Source organism: Polyodon spathula, chromosome 16 (genome assembly GCF_017654505.1).
Source record: "Polyodon spathula isolate WHYD16114869_AA chromosome 16, ASM1765450v1, whole genome shotgun sequence".
In the NCBI taxonomy this organism is placed as follows: domain Eukaryota; kingdom Metazoa; phylum Chordata; class Actinopteri; order Acipenseriformes; family Polyodontidae; genus Polyodon; species Polyodon spathula.
Window position 1 is genome coordinate 33,837,485 of NC_054549.1, and position 13,545 is coordinate 33,851,029.

The 13,545-nt window shown below is 38.3% G+C and overlaps 2 protein-coding genes across 2 annotated transcripts; both read left to right on the forward strand.

Moving 5' to 3' along the window:
* Nucleotides 1–160: 160 nt before the first annotated feature.
* Nucleotides 161–1,195, forward strand: LOC121329116 (small integral membrane protein 4). Its single transcript, XM_041274477.1, has 2 exons — nucleotides 161–491; nucleotides 948–1,195. The coding sequence occupies exons 1-2, from the start codon at nucleotides 341–343 to the stop codon at nucleotides 1,037–1,039; spliced, it is 243 nt and encodes an 80-aa protein (XP_041130411.1). The 5' UTR covers nucleotides 161–340; the 3' UTR covers nucleotides 1,040–1,195.
* Nucleotides 1,196–2,032: 837 nt separating this feature from the next.
* Nucleotides 2,033–12,875, forward strand: LOC121328325 (5'-nucleotidase domain-containing protein 2-like). Its single transcript, XM_041272945.1, has 14 exons — nucleotides 2,033–2,271; nucleotides 3,142–3,367; nucleotides 3,482–3,556; nucleotides 3,816–3,871; nucleotides 4,193–4,286; nucleotides 4,491–4,619; nucleotides 6,306–6,366; nucleotides 7,152–7,254; nucleotides 7,468–7,569; nucleotides 7,763–7,844; nucleotides 9,641–9,727; nucleotides 11,274–11,414; nucleotides 11,666–11,730; nucleotides 11,914–12,875. The coding sequence occupies exons 1-14, from the start codon at nucleotides 2,033–2,035 to the stop codon at nucleotides 12,173–12,175; spliced, it is 1,722 nt and encodes a 573-aa protein (XP_041128879.1). The 3' UTR covers nucleotides 12,176–12,875.
* Nucleotides 12,876–13,545: the final 670 nt, after the last annotated feature.

Below are 13,545 nucleotides of genomic sequence, written 5' to 3' on the forward strand. Positions count from 1 at the left end.
ACTCAAAGAAGCAAGTATAAAGCAAATTTGCACAAAAAAAAAGGGAATTTCAGGAGAATATCGTTTGCGCAATAGAGTTCATGCATTGTGAACGAAGGGGTTTGTCCCCTTTGAGCTGCCGTCAGGAGAAAATGCTTCCAGGAAGAAGCGCTGCGTTTATTTCTTTTCAACGTGAGTGTCAGCGTTTGACAGAGGACGTAAAGTAAGGTTCAAGGATATTATCCTTGGTAAGGCACAGGAATTGAACTTTGTGTTTGAATCCTGTTGTGCGTTTTGAAATGACCCACTATGCAAAGAATGTAACATTTTCTTCATATTAGTATACAGAAGAACATAAAAAATGCTGTTCAACCGGGGGGTTAAACAGCTTCTTGATTTGGTTCCCGGGAGAAGGCGTTTTGGGATATACAGATTTCTTCCATTCTTTTTTGTGTTGGGAGGAACGATGGAGTGGATCATGATCAATGTCAGAATTGGGAAAGAAACTTTTTGTAAGTTTTAGTGGTAAAATATAATGTTTATAGTACATTTGTCACCAAGCTTTGTTCTGATTGAACGCGACAGAGAGAAGCTGGAACCTATTGAGACTTTTGTACGCCCAATCAATTCCGACACCTGCAGGTGTCATTGCGAGACGAACCTTATTTAAGAAATAAAAAGTCAAATATTTTAGAACAATATGTTAACAATATCAGAAAACGCTGCTGCTCGAATTGACCACAAGCATACAAACCGCATGCCACTGGATTTATAAAATAAATGTAACCGCTTCTGTCTTCGGTACAGTCTGTTTAACATTACAAGAAGTAACAGGCTGCCCTGTGCTGTTACAGAAATACACTGGTGTGATGCAACAAGGCAACATGCTAATACAATAGTAGGGCTATATGGATATTCAGTCCAAATTGAATTTGAAAACTGAAAGTGTGTTTTATTTTTCCTCCTAGATGATGTTTACCGAAGAAAACAAGCAGAGAGGGGATACCAGCAGAGATTGGAGGATGGACTGATTGCTCCAACTGGGGAAACAAATAAATGAACGGACTAATCTGTGATATGTTACTGTTCTACAGATCTATGTGGTTCAAGCATATTTAAGTTTCGTGTTCAAGCCACAACAATCTGTTTAATCTGTTTAGTTTCTGAATGTTTTCTAAACAAGTCTATGGAAAATAAAGACGTGTTCTAAAAAATATTTGTTATTCTTTTATATTTTTATTTTTATTTATAAACTTTTTATTCTGTTCTATTTCAATCTTTAAATGAAAGTTGATCTTACGAATTTGAGTTGTCATCGACCTGCAACCCAAGTCTGGCTCCAGTGTGTATTCACAAACCCAATCAGATTTCAGGTAATCACCAGTATTTTTATTTATTTATTTATTTATTTATTTTCACTGGCTTCGTAACTGAAAAAATAAAGACATGGCACAGATAGAACCAACGAAGGATTCAATGCGATCATATGAGGGTAACATTTCACACTGTAAAGTCTCACTGTTTAAAACTTTTTCGGATTAATATTGTTCAAAAAAAAAAAAAAAAAAAAAAAACCTCTGTAGACCACTGCCCTTTGATTTGTAGTATTTTTATAGCCTGGCTTCGGGGGGGGGCAACATATATTGTTACTTTAAAATATGTTTACATTGCCAGGATAACAAACTATAGATTATTTTAAAATATGTTAAATAATAACGACACTTGGTGCACCTTTTAAATATCCCAGTCGAGATGGCTTTTGGGGACTGTAGTTTTTTGTAATGCATTGCCCGTAATAGTTAATAATGTAAAGACATTACGCGACCACAACTTCCAGACTGAGTTGGAGGTGGCACTTTATCAGCAAAATTAAAATCCAGTTTGGGTGATGAAAGATAAGAGTCGCATTTTGATTGGTTGATGAGCTGTAAACGAACCGCGGCTGGGTATCTTATCAAGCCAAATACTTTGAGAGGGGTGGGAGGTGTCAAGGGAGTGCCATGCTGTGTATTGCGCTGCTGAGCTGACAATTGTGTTCGTACTGATAGAGCGAATGGCAGCTGTAGTTTTTAAGTGTCTTGGTTTGCAGCAGAAAGCGGTGGCATATTCGCGTGTGCAGCTTGTGTCTGCCTGCCAATGCTGCACGAATGTCTGCTGCACAAGTGCTGAAGGGAAGGACACTGGTGGTAGTACTTGCCACCAGCATCAGCAGGCGAGAGCTTCGGACCTGAGCGTCTCTGGCAAGGGCTCAGCCTTTGAGAAATCAGACAACAAAACGTACCTCTGGGCAAGGTACAATGAGACAAAAAGGCTTGTGTACGGTAAGAGGAATTGCTCAGAAGATATAATTTTTATAGCACAAAATAAATGCTTTGAGTAACAGTTTTATATATTTGTATTATTAGTGTTTTTTTATTGCCATCTTTAACGAATGATATTATTATTATTATTATTATTATTATTATTATTATTATTATTATTATTATTATTACAATGACATTTGTAATTTAATTACAATAATTACCGTACCATAGCCAAAAAAAGTATAAAGCAGTTAGCATATTAATTCGTTTTGTAATGAACACTTTAGGAAGTTTTTAATTTCTATATAAACACAGCAGGCTAATGGCAATTTGTATTTATGGAAATGATTAAAGAAAAGGCAACGTCGAGCAAAACCTGGCTTCTAGATTTAATTGTATGACACATTTTCTAACCAAACACGTAACAGTTAGTTTTATATATAGGTGTATGGATTTGTCACGTTTGTCTGGCAAATTGCAAAGTGACAGCAGGAGTCACTTCAGTACTGTCCAGGTGCATAAATATTGTTTTATTATAATGGAATAAATATAGAAAACATTCCAATCCATCTACAACCCAAAGCGACCCTCTTTTTGTAAGCAAGGTTTGATAAGAAGGTGCTAGACTCCCTGTAGTTACTGTAGCTGAGTTAATCAACACCTATTGCTGTAAATCTAACAAAAATCAATGTGTGTGAACAGCTGTTGAAAAAAAAACAGGCATGAGTATGGTTTAGGTTTAAACACTAGATTTGATTTTCTAAACCGCTGTCATTTTCAATATGGAGAGCTGGCTGGCACTACAAGTAGCACGGTCTGTTTTGTGGATTTTAAAATGTATGCTTGTGTTTATTTGAAGTGTCAAGTGTAACCTCAGAATGGGTGTGTGTTGTGTTTCAGATCTTCTTCCTCCTGGTGTCTGTAACCTCCTCAATCCAGCTTCAATATATGCAAACAATGAGATCAGTCTGCAAGACATTGAGATCTATGGCTTTGACTACGATTACACACTGGCCCAGTATTCTAGTTCCTTACATACAATGATCTTCAACACAGCCAGAGAAATCCTCATTGAACAGTACAAGGTAGGGCAGAGATCCTAGAACTAGCCCAATACGTTCTATCAGCTTGTTATACTTTGTGTCAGGTCATGTCAAATATGTCTTGTTTTGATGTTTTGTAATGTTTTTCCTTTGCAGTATCCAGAAGGCATTAGGAGCTATGAATATATTCCCAGTTTCGCTATTAGGGGTCTTCACTATGATGTGCAGAAGGTAATTGTACCAAATATATATTCAGGTTTTTCTTTGGTGGTGTTGTCTGAGCAATTAAGAAAGTGGAACGAGGTTAATATTCATATTGAGAAGGGTCCGTTAGCTTTGTTAAGAATACACCGTCACAGGTCTGGCTTGATCCTGGTTTTTTTATTTGTGTATATTTTGACAGACATACAATATATATATATATATATATATATATATATATATATATATATATATATATATATATTAATGACAATAGCCTTCTCAACAGGGCCTTCTGATGAAGATTGACGCCTTCCACTATGTGCAGTCTGGAACAGCATATAGGTTAAAAAAAAAAAAAAAAAAAATTACTTATAACTGCCTTTCTGGTTTGCACTTGTCCCACCTACAGACTTACCTGTGGTAGTGCTTCAGCTTGACCCTTTTCAATAGTTCTTCAAAGCCTCTATTCATCTACTGGCCAAAAGCAATAACTCTAAACCTGGGGATGATTTGATCTGCCCATGCCAGGGGGACACAGTGATCCTGGAGGTCTTGTTTGAAAGGAATTGTGATTGTATATATTAATGTGTGTGACTTCCCTGTAAACCACAGAGCCAGGTTATTCAAGCCATGTCTTGTCTTTTCTCTTTTTTTTTAATGCAGAGGGTTCACACCAGTGGCGGACGAGGAGGTCATTGAAATGTATGGGGGCACCCAGCACATCCCTCTATACCAAATGAGTGACTTTTATGGCAAGGTACTGTACAGCTTTTATTTCTTGTTCAGTTTGTGTATATTTGATTCATTGTGCCAAAACTACCATTCTTATGAACAGAAATGTATGTATTTTTGTAATCTGTATGCCACCTGAAGGACCAGGGAAGACCATCTCCTCTGACGCCAGTACTAATCCCAGGCTGGCGTGGACGTCTCAGATGTGTGTTGTGTTTTGGTATTTTAGGGTCCCACCATTAAGCAGTTCATGGATATTTTCTCTCTCCCCGAAATGACTCTACTGTCCTCTGTGAACGATTATTTCATCGCCCGCAACATTGAGTTTGACCAGGGGCATCTCTACAAAGACGTTACTGTGAGTGTTGCTTGCTGCAGTATATTGGTGATAAGAGTTCTGTGAATGACTACACCGTATTACCCAATATAAACCACTCCACTTAATTTTGCATGTACACATCTTTTAGATCTTCTAAGTAGCAATACAGTTTTGCTTAAATGACTTGGATGCTAATTCAAAGTGAACAGACTATTTTGTTAAAACGCACCAATAAGCCACCACCTTGACAGCAAGAGCTTTGGAGAAAGGGCGAGTTAGGCATTCCCTTTAAGAAAAATCGTATTTAATCTCACTCCCCTTTCTTTAAATGACAGCCAGCAGCTGTACAGTAGCATAGCAGGCTAGACACTGAAAGCTGTTTTCTTTTGTGATGCTGTCAGAACATTAAATTAATGAATTGGTAATGACAAAATAAAGCTTGCTTTTCCTCCCGTTGCTGGGAGAAAGTTGATCCTCTGCAGACACGGTCTCTTATTGACAGAGATTTTCTTTCACAACAGGCCGTCTTGGTTAAACTGCAATGAGCTCACTTTGTTTATTAATAGTGTCGAAAAGCAGCCTGAATAGAACTAAGCTAAGACAGAGGCAGCATTCAAACAAAGGCACGCGTTATGTAGATAACATGTTCTAAAAAGCAGCTTGATAAGCGCGAACGGAATGAAATGTCTTGAGGTACACAGAGTGTTCTCATGCTTGATCAGTTCAAATGAACAATAAAAAGGCTATATCCGAATCTCAACAACCACAGAGTCTTTGAATTTACGTGTGAATATTTTTACAGTCTAGTTTCAGTTGTATTTGTATTGTGTCGAGGTAATTAAATCCGTTTTATTGAAAGAGAACAAGCGATTTATTTATTTATTTATTTTATTTTTCATTTAACAATATACAGGTATGGCCAAAAGTTTTGCATCACTGAGAATTTTAGAAAGATTTGAGAAAGATTTGTGCAACATATCAAAACGTTGGGCAGCTGGCTCTTTATATGAGATCGTAATTTAGATATTTTATTTAACATCATGACTTTATGAAGCAAAATTAGTTAATTCCAGAACCTTTGGCCAAAGCTGTACACAGTAGCATGCAAAGTCAGGTCTTCAATGATTAGGACACATTGTGTCTGTGCTGGACTTGCAGAAAGGCTTGTGATTTGTCCTGGCTGTCAGCTGTCAGAGTTAATAAAGTCAGCTGGACTGAGCTGTGGAGAGTAATTCAGAGAGACTGAGAGCCTAATTAAAATAGAAACTAATACAAATGCTATTCATTCAACACAGAAGAGCCCAGAACACACCTGGGTTCAAATCAATTTTTTTCATTCAGCCCTCCAGTGAAGAGCTGTCAAGTTAATACAGGTGCTTTTTTTTTCACTGGAATATTCTTGGCAAGAAAGAGCAAATCACGACCAGATTGAATTGTATGCAGCCAACAACAGCAATAGGTTTCAAATTCTACTGAAACAACTCCATTAAACAATAAGTAAAAGTTCTAGTCTGGTTTAGAAAGAATTTCCAATCATACAGTTCTGTTGCCTACTTTATGTTTAAAATGTCATTTTGGAGGTGTTAGTAAAATAGATTTTACAGATGTTTAGCTGATGCCTTGATTCTAGGTTTTATGACTGAGTGCTTGAAGTTGTGGCTGATATAAATGTAAGAACAGTTAAACATGGCAGTCAGTTACACCGGCGTCTTTGTGTTGTTGCAGGATGCAATCCAGGATGTTCATATCAAAGGACTGATGTACAAATGGATAGAGAAGGATATGGGTATGTGACCTCTCGTTCCTCTTGTGAGATAGGAACCAACCCAAGTTCCTGACTGAGAGCCAAGATACCCAGGAGCATTCAACCTATCAAGGCTCAGCTTTCAGTAGGATGCCCAATATACTAGATTATTCCTTATATGTACCATTATGGAAAAGCTCCTTTTTGAAGTTATGTATTTTTTTCTAAATTATTTCTGACCTATATACAGAACTTGATAAAGCATGTGTCTAAGATTCCCAGTTAATAAACGGGTAAGCATTCAGGTCATCTTGTTTCCTGTCACCACATTAGTTAAATGTTGAAACTCTTAACACTGGAAACTTGTATATGGCTCTGATCAGCTATTCTGACTTCTGTATGCCACGAGTCACATGACTCCTCATGCTTGCAAAGTTAGCATTAGTTGCAGTAGTGTAAGAATGACTCCTAGCTTATCTGTATTTGGGCTAGGTTACAAGTGGCAGTTATGGGAACCCAGCACTGCATTTAAAAGGAAACAAACTTGCTTCTACACACAAAGAGTGAAATTCCAGGCCACTGTAGTCTCTGGGGAGTGTGCGGGAATTGGAAAGTTTGTTTTAAAAAAAAAAAACCCAAAAACATTTGTATAATATACAAAAGCTCAATTACCAATCTTCAGGATAGGATAACTTAATAGAACCCATTGTGCCACAGAACCCCCAGTCCTGTAAAAAGACATGTTCTGAAACTGAGTGGAAGCTACCAAGCTGTCTATAATTACAGTACAGTGGGGTCATTTCATTGTGTGTTTGTGTGTGTTTCAGAGAAATACATTCTTCATGGGGATGAGACGTACGCTGTCCTAAACAGGCTAGTGAATAACGGGAAGAAGCTCTTTCTCATAACCAACAGTCCTTTCAGATTTGTGTGAGTGACCAGCTCGCTTTTACATTGCATTTGAAACCAAAGATAAGAAGGTTGAAGAGGCCAGTGTATACACTGAAAGATCTGTTAACACTAATGAGTTAACATGAAGTGATATCTGTTCACCGAAATGCATGGTAGAGGCTACATTTATAGGAATACAGCCCCGTTGTAGCAGGTGTACATGTGACAGCGTGTTTCTTTGTGCTGTGACAGTGATAAAGGGATGAAGTATATGGTTGGGAAGAACTGGCGGGATCTTTTTGATGTGATTATCATCCAGGCTGAGAAGCCCAGCTTCTTCACAGACAGACGCAAGTAGGTGACTTTTTCTCTAAACTATTTGTTGAAAGTTTTGGGGGTTAGGAATACTTAGGTTTTTGCCTTTCCTCTGCTATGATGTTACATGCATATGAAGTCCAGCCCTTTACATGCGGTGCTACAGGAAGCAGCATACCACCTCCTAGACGGTAGTTTTTATTTTTACATTTTGGCTTCTCCTTTTTCACAGACCATTCAGGAGACTCAATGAAAATGGATCCCTTCACTGGGACAAAATCAGCATGTTGGAAAAAGGGCAGATCTATAGACAGGTGAGCGAAGAGATTTTTGTACACATGAGCTGCATGCACAGCGGCACCACTCAATGCACTTCACATACTGTCGTTCATTTACAAACCGACTATGGGGAGTTTGAAAGGGTTTTAGCAGGGAATAAAGACAACAGTAAAATAAACTCCCATGACTGCATGATGCCAGTGTCAGAAGCAAGGTGGTGAGCTGGTTTGTGTTTTTGATACTGGTGTGCAAGAAAGAACAGTAGGCTAGGTGTACTTGACTGGATTTTGTCAGAATGTAATTGATTTCAGTGGCTGGTATAACAAGGTTTAACTCTAGTTATATAAAACTTGGACGCACAAACTCAGAATCGGTTGACCGTAGACCAGCTTGTGCTGAACTACAGTGGTGCTTGTGCAACGATAAAATATTTAGAAACTGTAACCATGTTGTTGACATTTATGCGTGGGAATCTGATGAACTGGTATTTAAATGACTGCATAGTCCCCAGTTGGAACGGAGCAGTTCACAATGGATTTTAAAAAGATTTTAGAACACCACAGGTAACAAGCACATTTTGCTTTGATTGCCAGCAGACACAGTCATGCAGTCTAATTTTGCAAATGCTTTTATACAACTTGTTTCATTTTGTTTTGAGGTCAGCTCATTTAAACTGCATTTGGATTTTGTTTAGCTGTGAAATCTTGCTATGTAAGCTTGGTGGTACTGTGGTAAAGAAAAGGGTTTGATACCAGAAGGTTCCTGGTTAAAATCCCGGCTCAGCCACTGACTCACTGTGTGTGACCCTGAGCAAGTCACTTAACTTTGTGCTCCATCCTTCAAACAAGACATCAAACTGAGGTCCTCAGCAGCAGCAGCAGTTGTTGATGCATACACCCCCTAGTCTCTGTAAGTTGCTTTGGATAAAAGCGTCTGCTAAATGACTAATTAATAATAAAATAATAATAATCAGCAGGCAAATCAGTCTGTCTGTCCATGAAGAGGCTGTAACCTGGCTGGTAGTTTAGTATGTATTTAACATAAGGGACCTTATGCACCACAGCCCAGTTCACATACAAGGAAAGCTCTGTCTTCATATTTTCCCAGTAAATCATTCCCGGTTATCGTCTGAAATTGAGTAACGCACTAATTAATATTGCAACAAGTGGTTCCATTGTGCTAGCTTCTATGGACGTATCAATACAAATGTAGGTTTTTAGCCTTAGCATGGGCATAATCACACAATCAGTAAGTGACAAGCTCAAAGAATCGCTCCTTATTGGTCAAAATGTTTCTGGAAATGTCTGTGTGACTTGGCAAAGGTGACCTGATGACTCATCATGTGGAAATGCAGGCCAAGTTGCATTTAACTCACACATGTCTGGAAATAGCTACAACTGCAAATATTCAGTGCTATCCTCTGGGGGCATGGTTTTAGAGCTGGGGCTGGTAAAGTGTCTGCATGGTTTAGTGGGGTATGAACCTGTTGTAAAATGTGTTGGTCAGCGCCTTAATTATTAAAATACTTATGGCGGTTTGAACTCCACAGCAATTTATCGGGATTGTTTGATTTTTGTATGTGACATCGAGAAAATTGATGTTGTCTTTGTCATTGGAAGACCTTTCTGTGCACAGACACATCACTATATTTTAGGCCAAGAATTATTGGAATAAAATAAATAGTGATGTAAAATGTGCAACTGTCTGCAATGATCGTTGCTTTTGAAAATACAAAATCAACAGAACTGTCTCTCTGTCCTGTACCTGCTGCAGAAGAATGAGTGTTTCTGATCTGGCTGCTCTCACAGTCACTCTTTCGTTTTCTGTGCAGGGTAACCTGTTTGATTTCCTCCAGATGACAGGCTGGAGAGGATCAAAGGTGCTTTATTTTGGAGACCATCTTTACAGCGATCTGGCAGTAAGTACAGTACCGTGCAAAACGGATATCTGACAGGACTTGAGTTTCTGTTTATGGAGTATACTGGGATTAGACTGGTGTAATAAATTGTGCATGTTTTCAGCAACTGTTTAACATACCTCACAAATCAAAATTATTATGCCGTAAAAGACTTGTAAAGCAAGTGTTCAATGGGATCAATGCGCACTGTACTTATTTATTAACTCATACATATTTTATTGTTGAAACTAAACAGGACAGTGCCTTTGCAAGGTACTTTGCAGGTTGCTGTTCAGTGCCTTTTAGTCCATGCCTCCCTTGCACTACTGAATTACGGGAAGGAGCGCTTTGTTTTCCCTGCCTATCTTTCTCAAACAGGCTTGCCTCCCAGGCATGTTGTGACCTTCAAGCATAACAGCAGTAAAGGAGAATGAAATATACAATATTACATTTATGGAATTTAAGTTTGATATTTAGTATTGTGCTTTCACATTTTAGCAGTGGTGTACAGGAGGAGGATACGACCTGCTGCAGAGCATTCTGCTCCTCCTTGTTTGGTCATGTCTTTCTTCCTTCCAGAAAGCCAGGTGTAACACATCATTAAAGTGAAAATAAAAAAATACTAAATGTAGAAAATATGTCTAATAACAAAACTCCAGTATGTCAGTACAGAAAGTGAATGACAGCATGACACCTGTAACTCGGACTCCAATAGCTTCGTTGTTGAATATCCTAATGTTTGCTGTTTTTCTTCAGCAGTATTGTATAATGATGTATTCCTGTGAGTAACATGTTTTACATGTTATGTTGTTCCCGTGTGAAAGTGACCGTATGCTAAGGTTGTGCCAGATGTTACACATCTAGTAGTTTTAAGCCAGAGAGAAAGTTCAAAAGTTGAATAAATGAACTTGCCCCTAATGAATTGTTGTTTATTTTCCTTTAACAAAGCTGACTCTTGCATGGACAGAGCTCCCCCATATTGTACAGGACAGTATATATCTGGTAAACATCAGTTCTATTGATATATTACAATTGGTTTGCTGCCAAACGTTTGCCTTTTTGAGGAAGCCAGATAACTAAAGCAACATATTGACTGCTGCATGCCTGTCTTCCTGTAATAAATTAATCCATTACTACTTGAGAACATGGAATTCCTTTAAACTAATGTCAGTCACCAATAGCAACGCCATAGTTTTCCATATGGATTGGTACTGTTCTTTCTCCGAGTTTGATCCCCTTTCAGTTCCTTCAGGAAAATATTAGTTTTCCACAAATACTCTATTTCATCTGTCAAGCAGTACAATTTTCTTCAGACAGAAATAGCTGTACTGGGATATTTTGGCAGCTAACCCGAATTTAACAGCTTTTTGGTACCTTCCCTGTATTGGATTATATTGTATTTAATGTGACTTTTGTTACATTAGTAATACAAATAAACAGTGGAAAGGAAAAAGATAAATAGTCGACTCCGCTACATTCACAGTTTTTACATTCACTTTCAAGCACTACCGCTTCTTAGATGTCAAAGTCAGACTGAAACGAGAGCTTGACTCTTTGTTTGGTGCAGGATCTGATGCTTCGACATGGCTGGAGAACTGGAGCGATCGTCCCTGAGCTGCACACAGAGGTCCGGATTGTAAACACTGAGCAGTACCTGCACACCCTGACCTGGCTGCAAGCCCTCACCGGCCTGCTTGAGAGGATGCAGGTACACGAGGAAGAGACCCCAGAACACACATCACAACAAGCTATGGGTATTGAAGAGAGTCAGGCTAGCTCGCATTACTGTGTCTTTACACACCTGTACAGTGTCTACTTCAATCGCCTGTCAGTTTTGATTTAGAGACAGGTGATGGGATTTAATGCAAACTGCAGGCTACAAAAAAATCTTGATTGCCCTGCTTGAGAGAAAGCTCTGTGCTGTCTTTGTTATTTTTTAAGCGTGGTTTATTCCTTCAGGTGCATCAGGATGCTGAATCGCAAACAATTTTGAAGGAATGGATGAAGGAGAGACATGAGCTGAGGTAAGCCACAGGCCTATAGATCTCAAGACTGCTACCATCACTCCTGTTGTATGTGTGTTACGCAGGCTGTTAATTATAATTACTAAAAAAAAAAAAAAAAAAAAAAGAATGGCTTCTCCTCTATTTTTAAATAGAAAGTCTTAACGCGTTCACTAGTTACAATGACCCTCTTCGATCCAACAGGTCTGTGACAAAGAACCTGTTCAATCCTCAGTTTGGAAGTATTTTCAGGACCTACCACAACCCCACCTATTTCTCCCGGAGGCTATGCCGCTTCTCAGACCTCTACATGGCCTCCATCAGCTGCCTGCTCAACTACGACCTGCAGTTCACCTTCTACCCCCGGCGCACCCCCCTGCAGCATGAGGCCCCCCTCTGGATAGACCAGCTGTGCACTGGCTGCATGAAAACGCCCTTCCTGGAAGAGATGGGACAAATCCGGTAAAGGTGTGCAAGAGGCAGGCATTCAGATCAGTGTAAACCAGTCAATATGGATAGGGAATGACTGTGAATGTCTCTCCTGCCTCCTCTTTCTAGAGACTGAAGGCAGCTTCTTACAGCTCTTTACTGTTAAATCTTAAAGAACAGGGAGAGTTGTATGTTACTGTATGATGACAGAAACCGTAGGAGATACGCATGATCCTTGCATCAGTCCAGTCCTAACAGCAGTGTTTCCAAAGATTGTTCTTTTTTGGAAGTTATATTTTCAGCTACTTTATGATAATTATGTCAGTTTTTTTTTTTAAATATACTGTATATTTTATATATATAATTGAAATTTAGTGCCACTTTCAAATCATGAATTGCCATGCATTTAATGCTGATATAAACTAGTACTGTAACATGGTTGGTTTTGCACCATGGTTTTATAAAATGTCTAATTTGAATAGGATTTGTTTTTGTAATTTAAACCAAACAATTTAAATGAGTTAAATCAAATGACAGTTTATTAGAAAATAATTGTTTTCAGAAAAGGGAAAAGAGTGACCACACTACAATATATTTGACTAGATCCCTTCACTGGAATAATCTAGTTTCTGCACATTGGTGCTGCCAATCTGAAGACTTACAGGAGAGGGAAGAGTCAGAAGACTCTTCTACCAGCACTTATTGTCTTAGTCTGGCCAATTCTGTAAATTGAGTGGGGCGAGTACTGTACTTAGCACAAAATGCTACACATATATATATATATATTTATACTATATATATATATATATATATATATATATATATATATATATATATATATATATATATATATATATATATAAAGCTCGCTCTGCGTGTTAGTATTGTGAGTCAATAGTCAGTTAATAGTTCGTAATTATCAAGCATTTTCTGTACAGTAGTCTCCATGTATAGGAACACCTCCGAAGAGAACACTTCGCCTTAGAGAACACCCTTGTGGTGTAACTGATTTCTCCCATTGGAAATGATCTGCCTAAAGGAACAGGAATTTCATTTAAAATAACACCTTTTTGCCACAGCTAGCGATTCGTCCACAACTGATACAGTACCGTGTTGTAACCTGATAACTCATCGTCATCATAATGAAATTCAAATGGTTTATTCAATGTTTTCAAATGACAGACAAGTAATACATATTTATTTATTTATTATTTATTTATTCATTCATACATTCCATATTGTGTCTGGTGGTCAACTCAACCTTAAAGAACAGTTCGTCTAAGAGAACACTTCACTTGCTTCCCGAGGGCTGTTCTCTTAGCCGGAGAGTACTGTTATTTATAAATACCAGTTATTTAAAATTTAAAGCATGCTGTTGTGCAGATTTCTGAGAGCTGTTTTAATTTT

What these genes read in the sequence shown, in the direction of transcription:
- LOC121328325 (XM_041272945.1), top strand. Translation starts at nt 2,033, where the DNA reads ATGGCAGCTGTAGTTTTTAAGTGTCTTGGTTTGCAGCAGAAAGCGGTG. An exon ending in AAAACGTACCTCTGGGCAAG is followed by an intron (nt 2,272 to 3,141) that starts GTACAATGAGAC and finishes GTTTATTTGAAG; the next exon opens with TGTCAAGTGTAACCTCAGAA. An exon ending in ATCTTTACAGCGATCTGGCA is followed by an intron (nt 9,728 to 11,273) that starts GTAAGTACAGTA and finishes TGTTTGGTGCAG; the next exon opens with GATCTGATGCTTCGACATGG.
- LOC121329116 (XM_041274477.1), top strand. Translation starts at nt 341, where the DNA reads ATGCTGTTCAACCGGGGGGTTAAACAGCTTCTTGATTTGGTTCCCGGG. An exon ending in AATTGGGAAAGAAACTTTTT is followed by an intron (nt 492 to 947) that starts GTAAGTTTTAGT and finishes TTTTCCTCCTAG; the next exon opens with ATGATGTTTACCGAAGAAAA.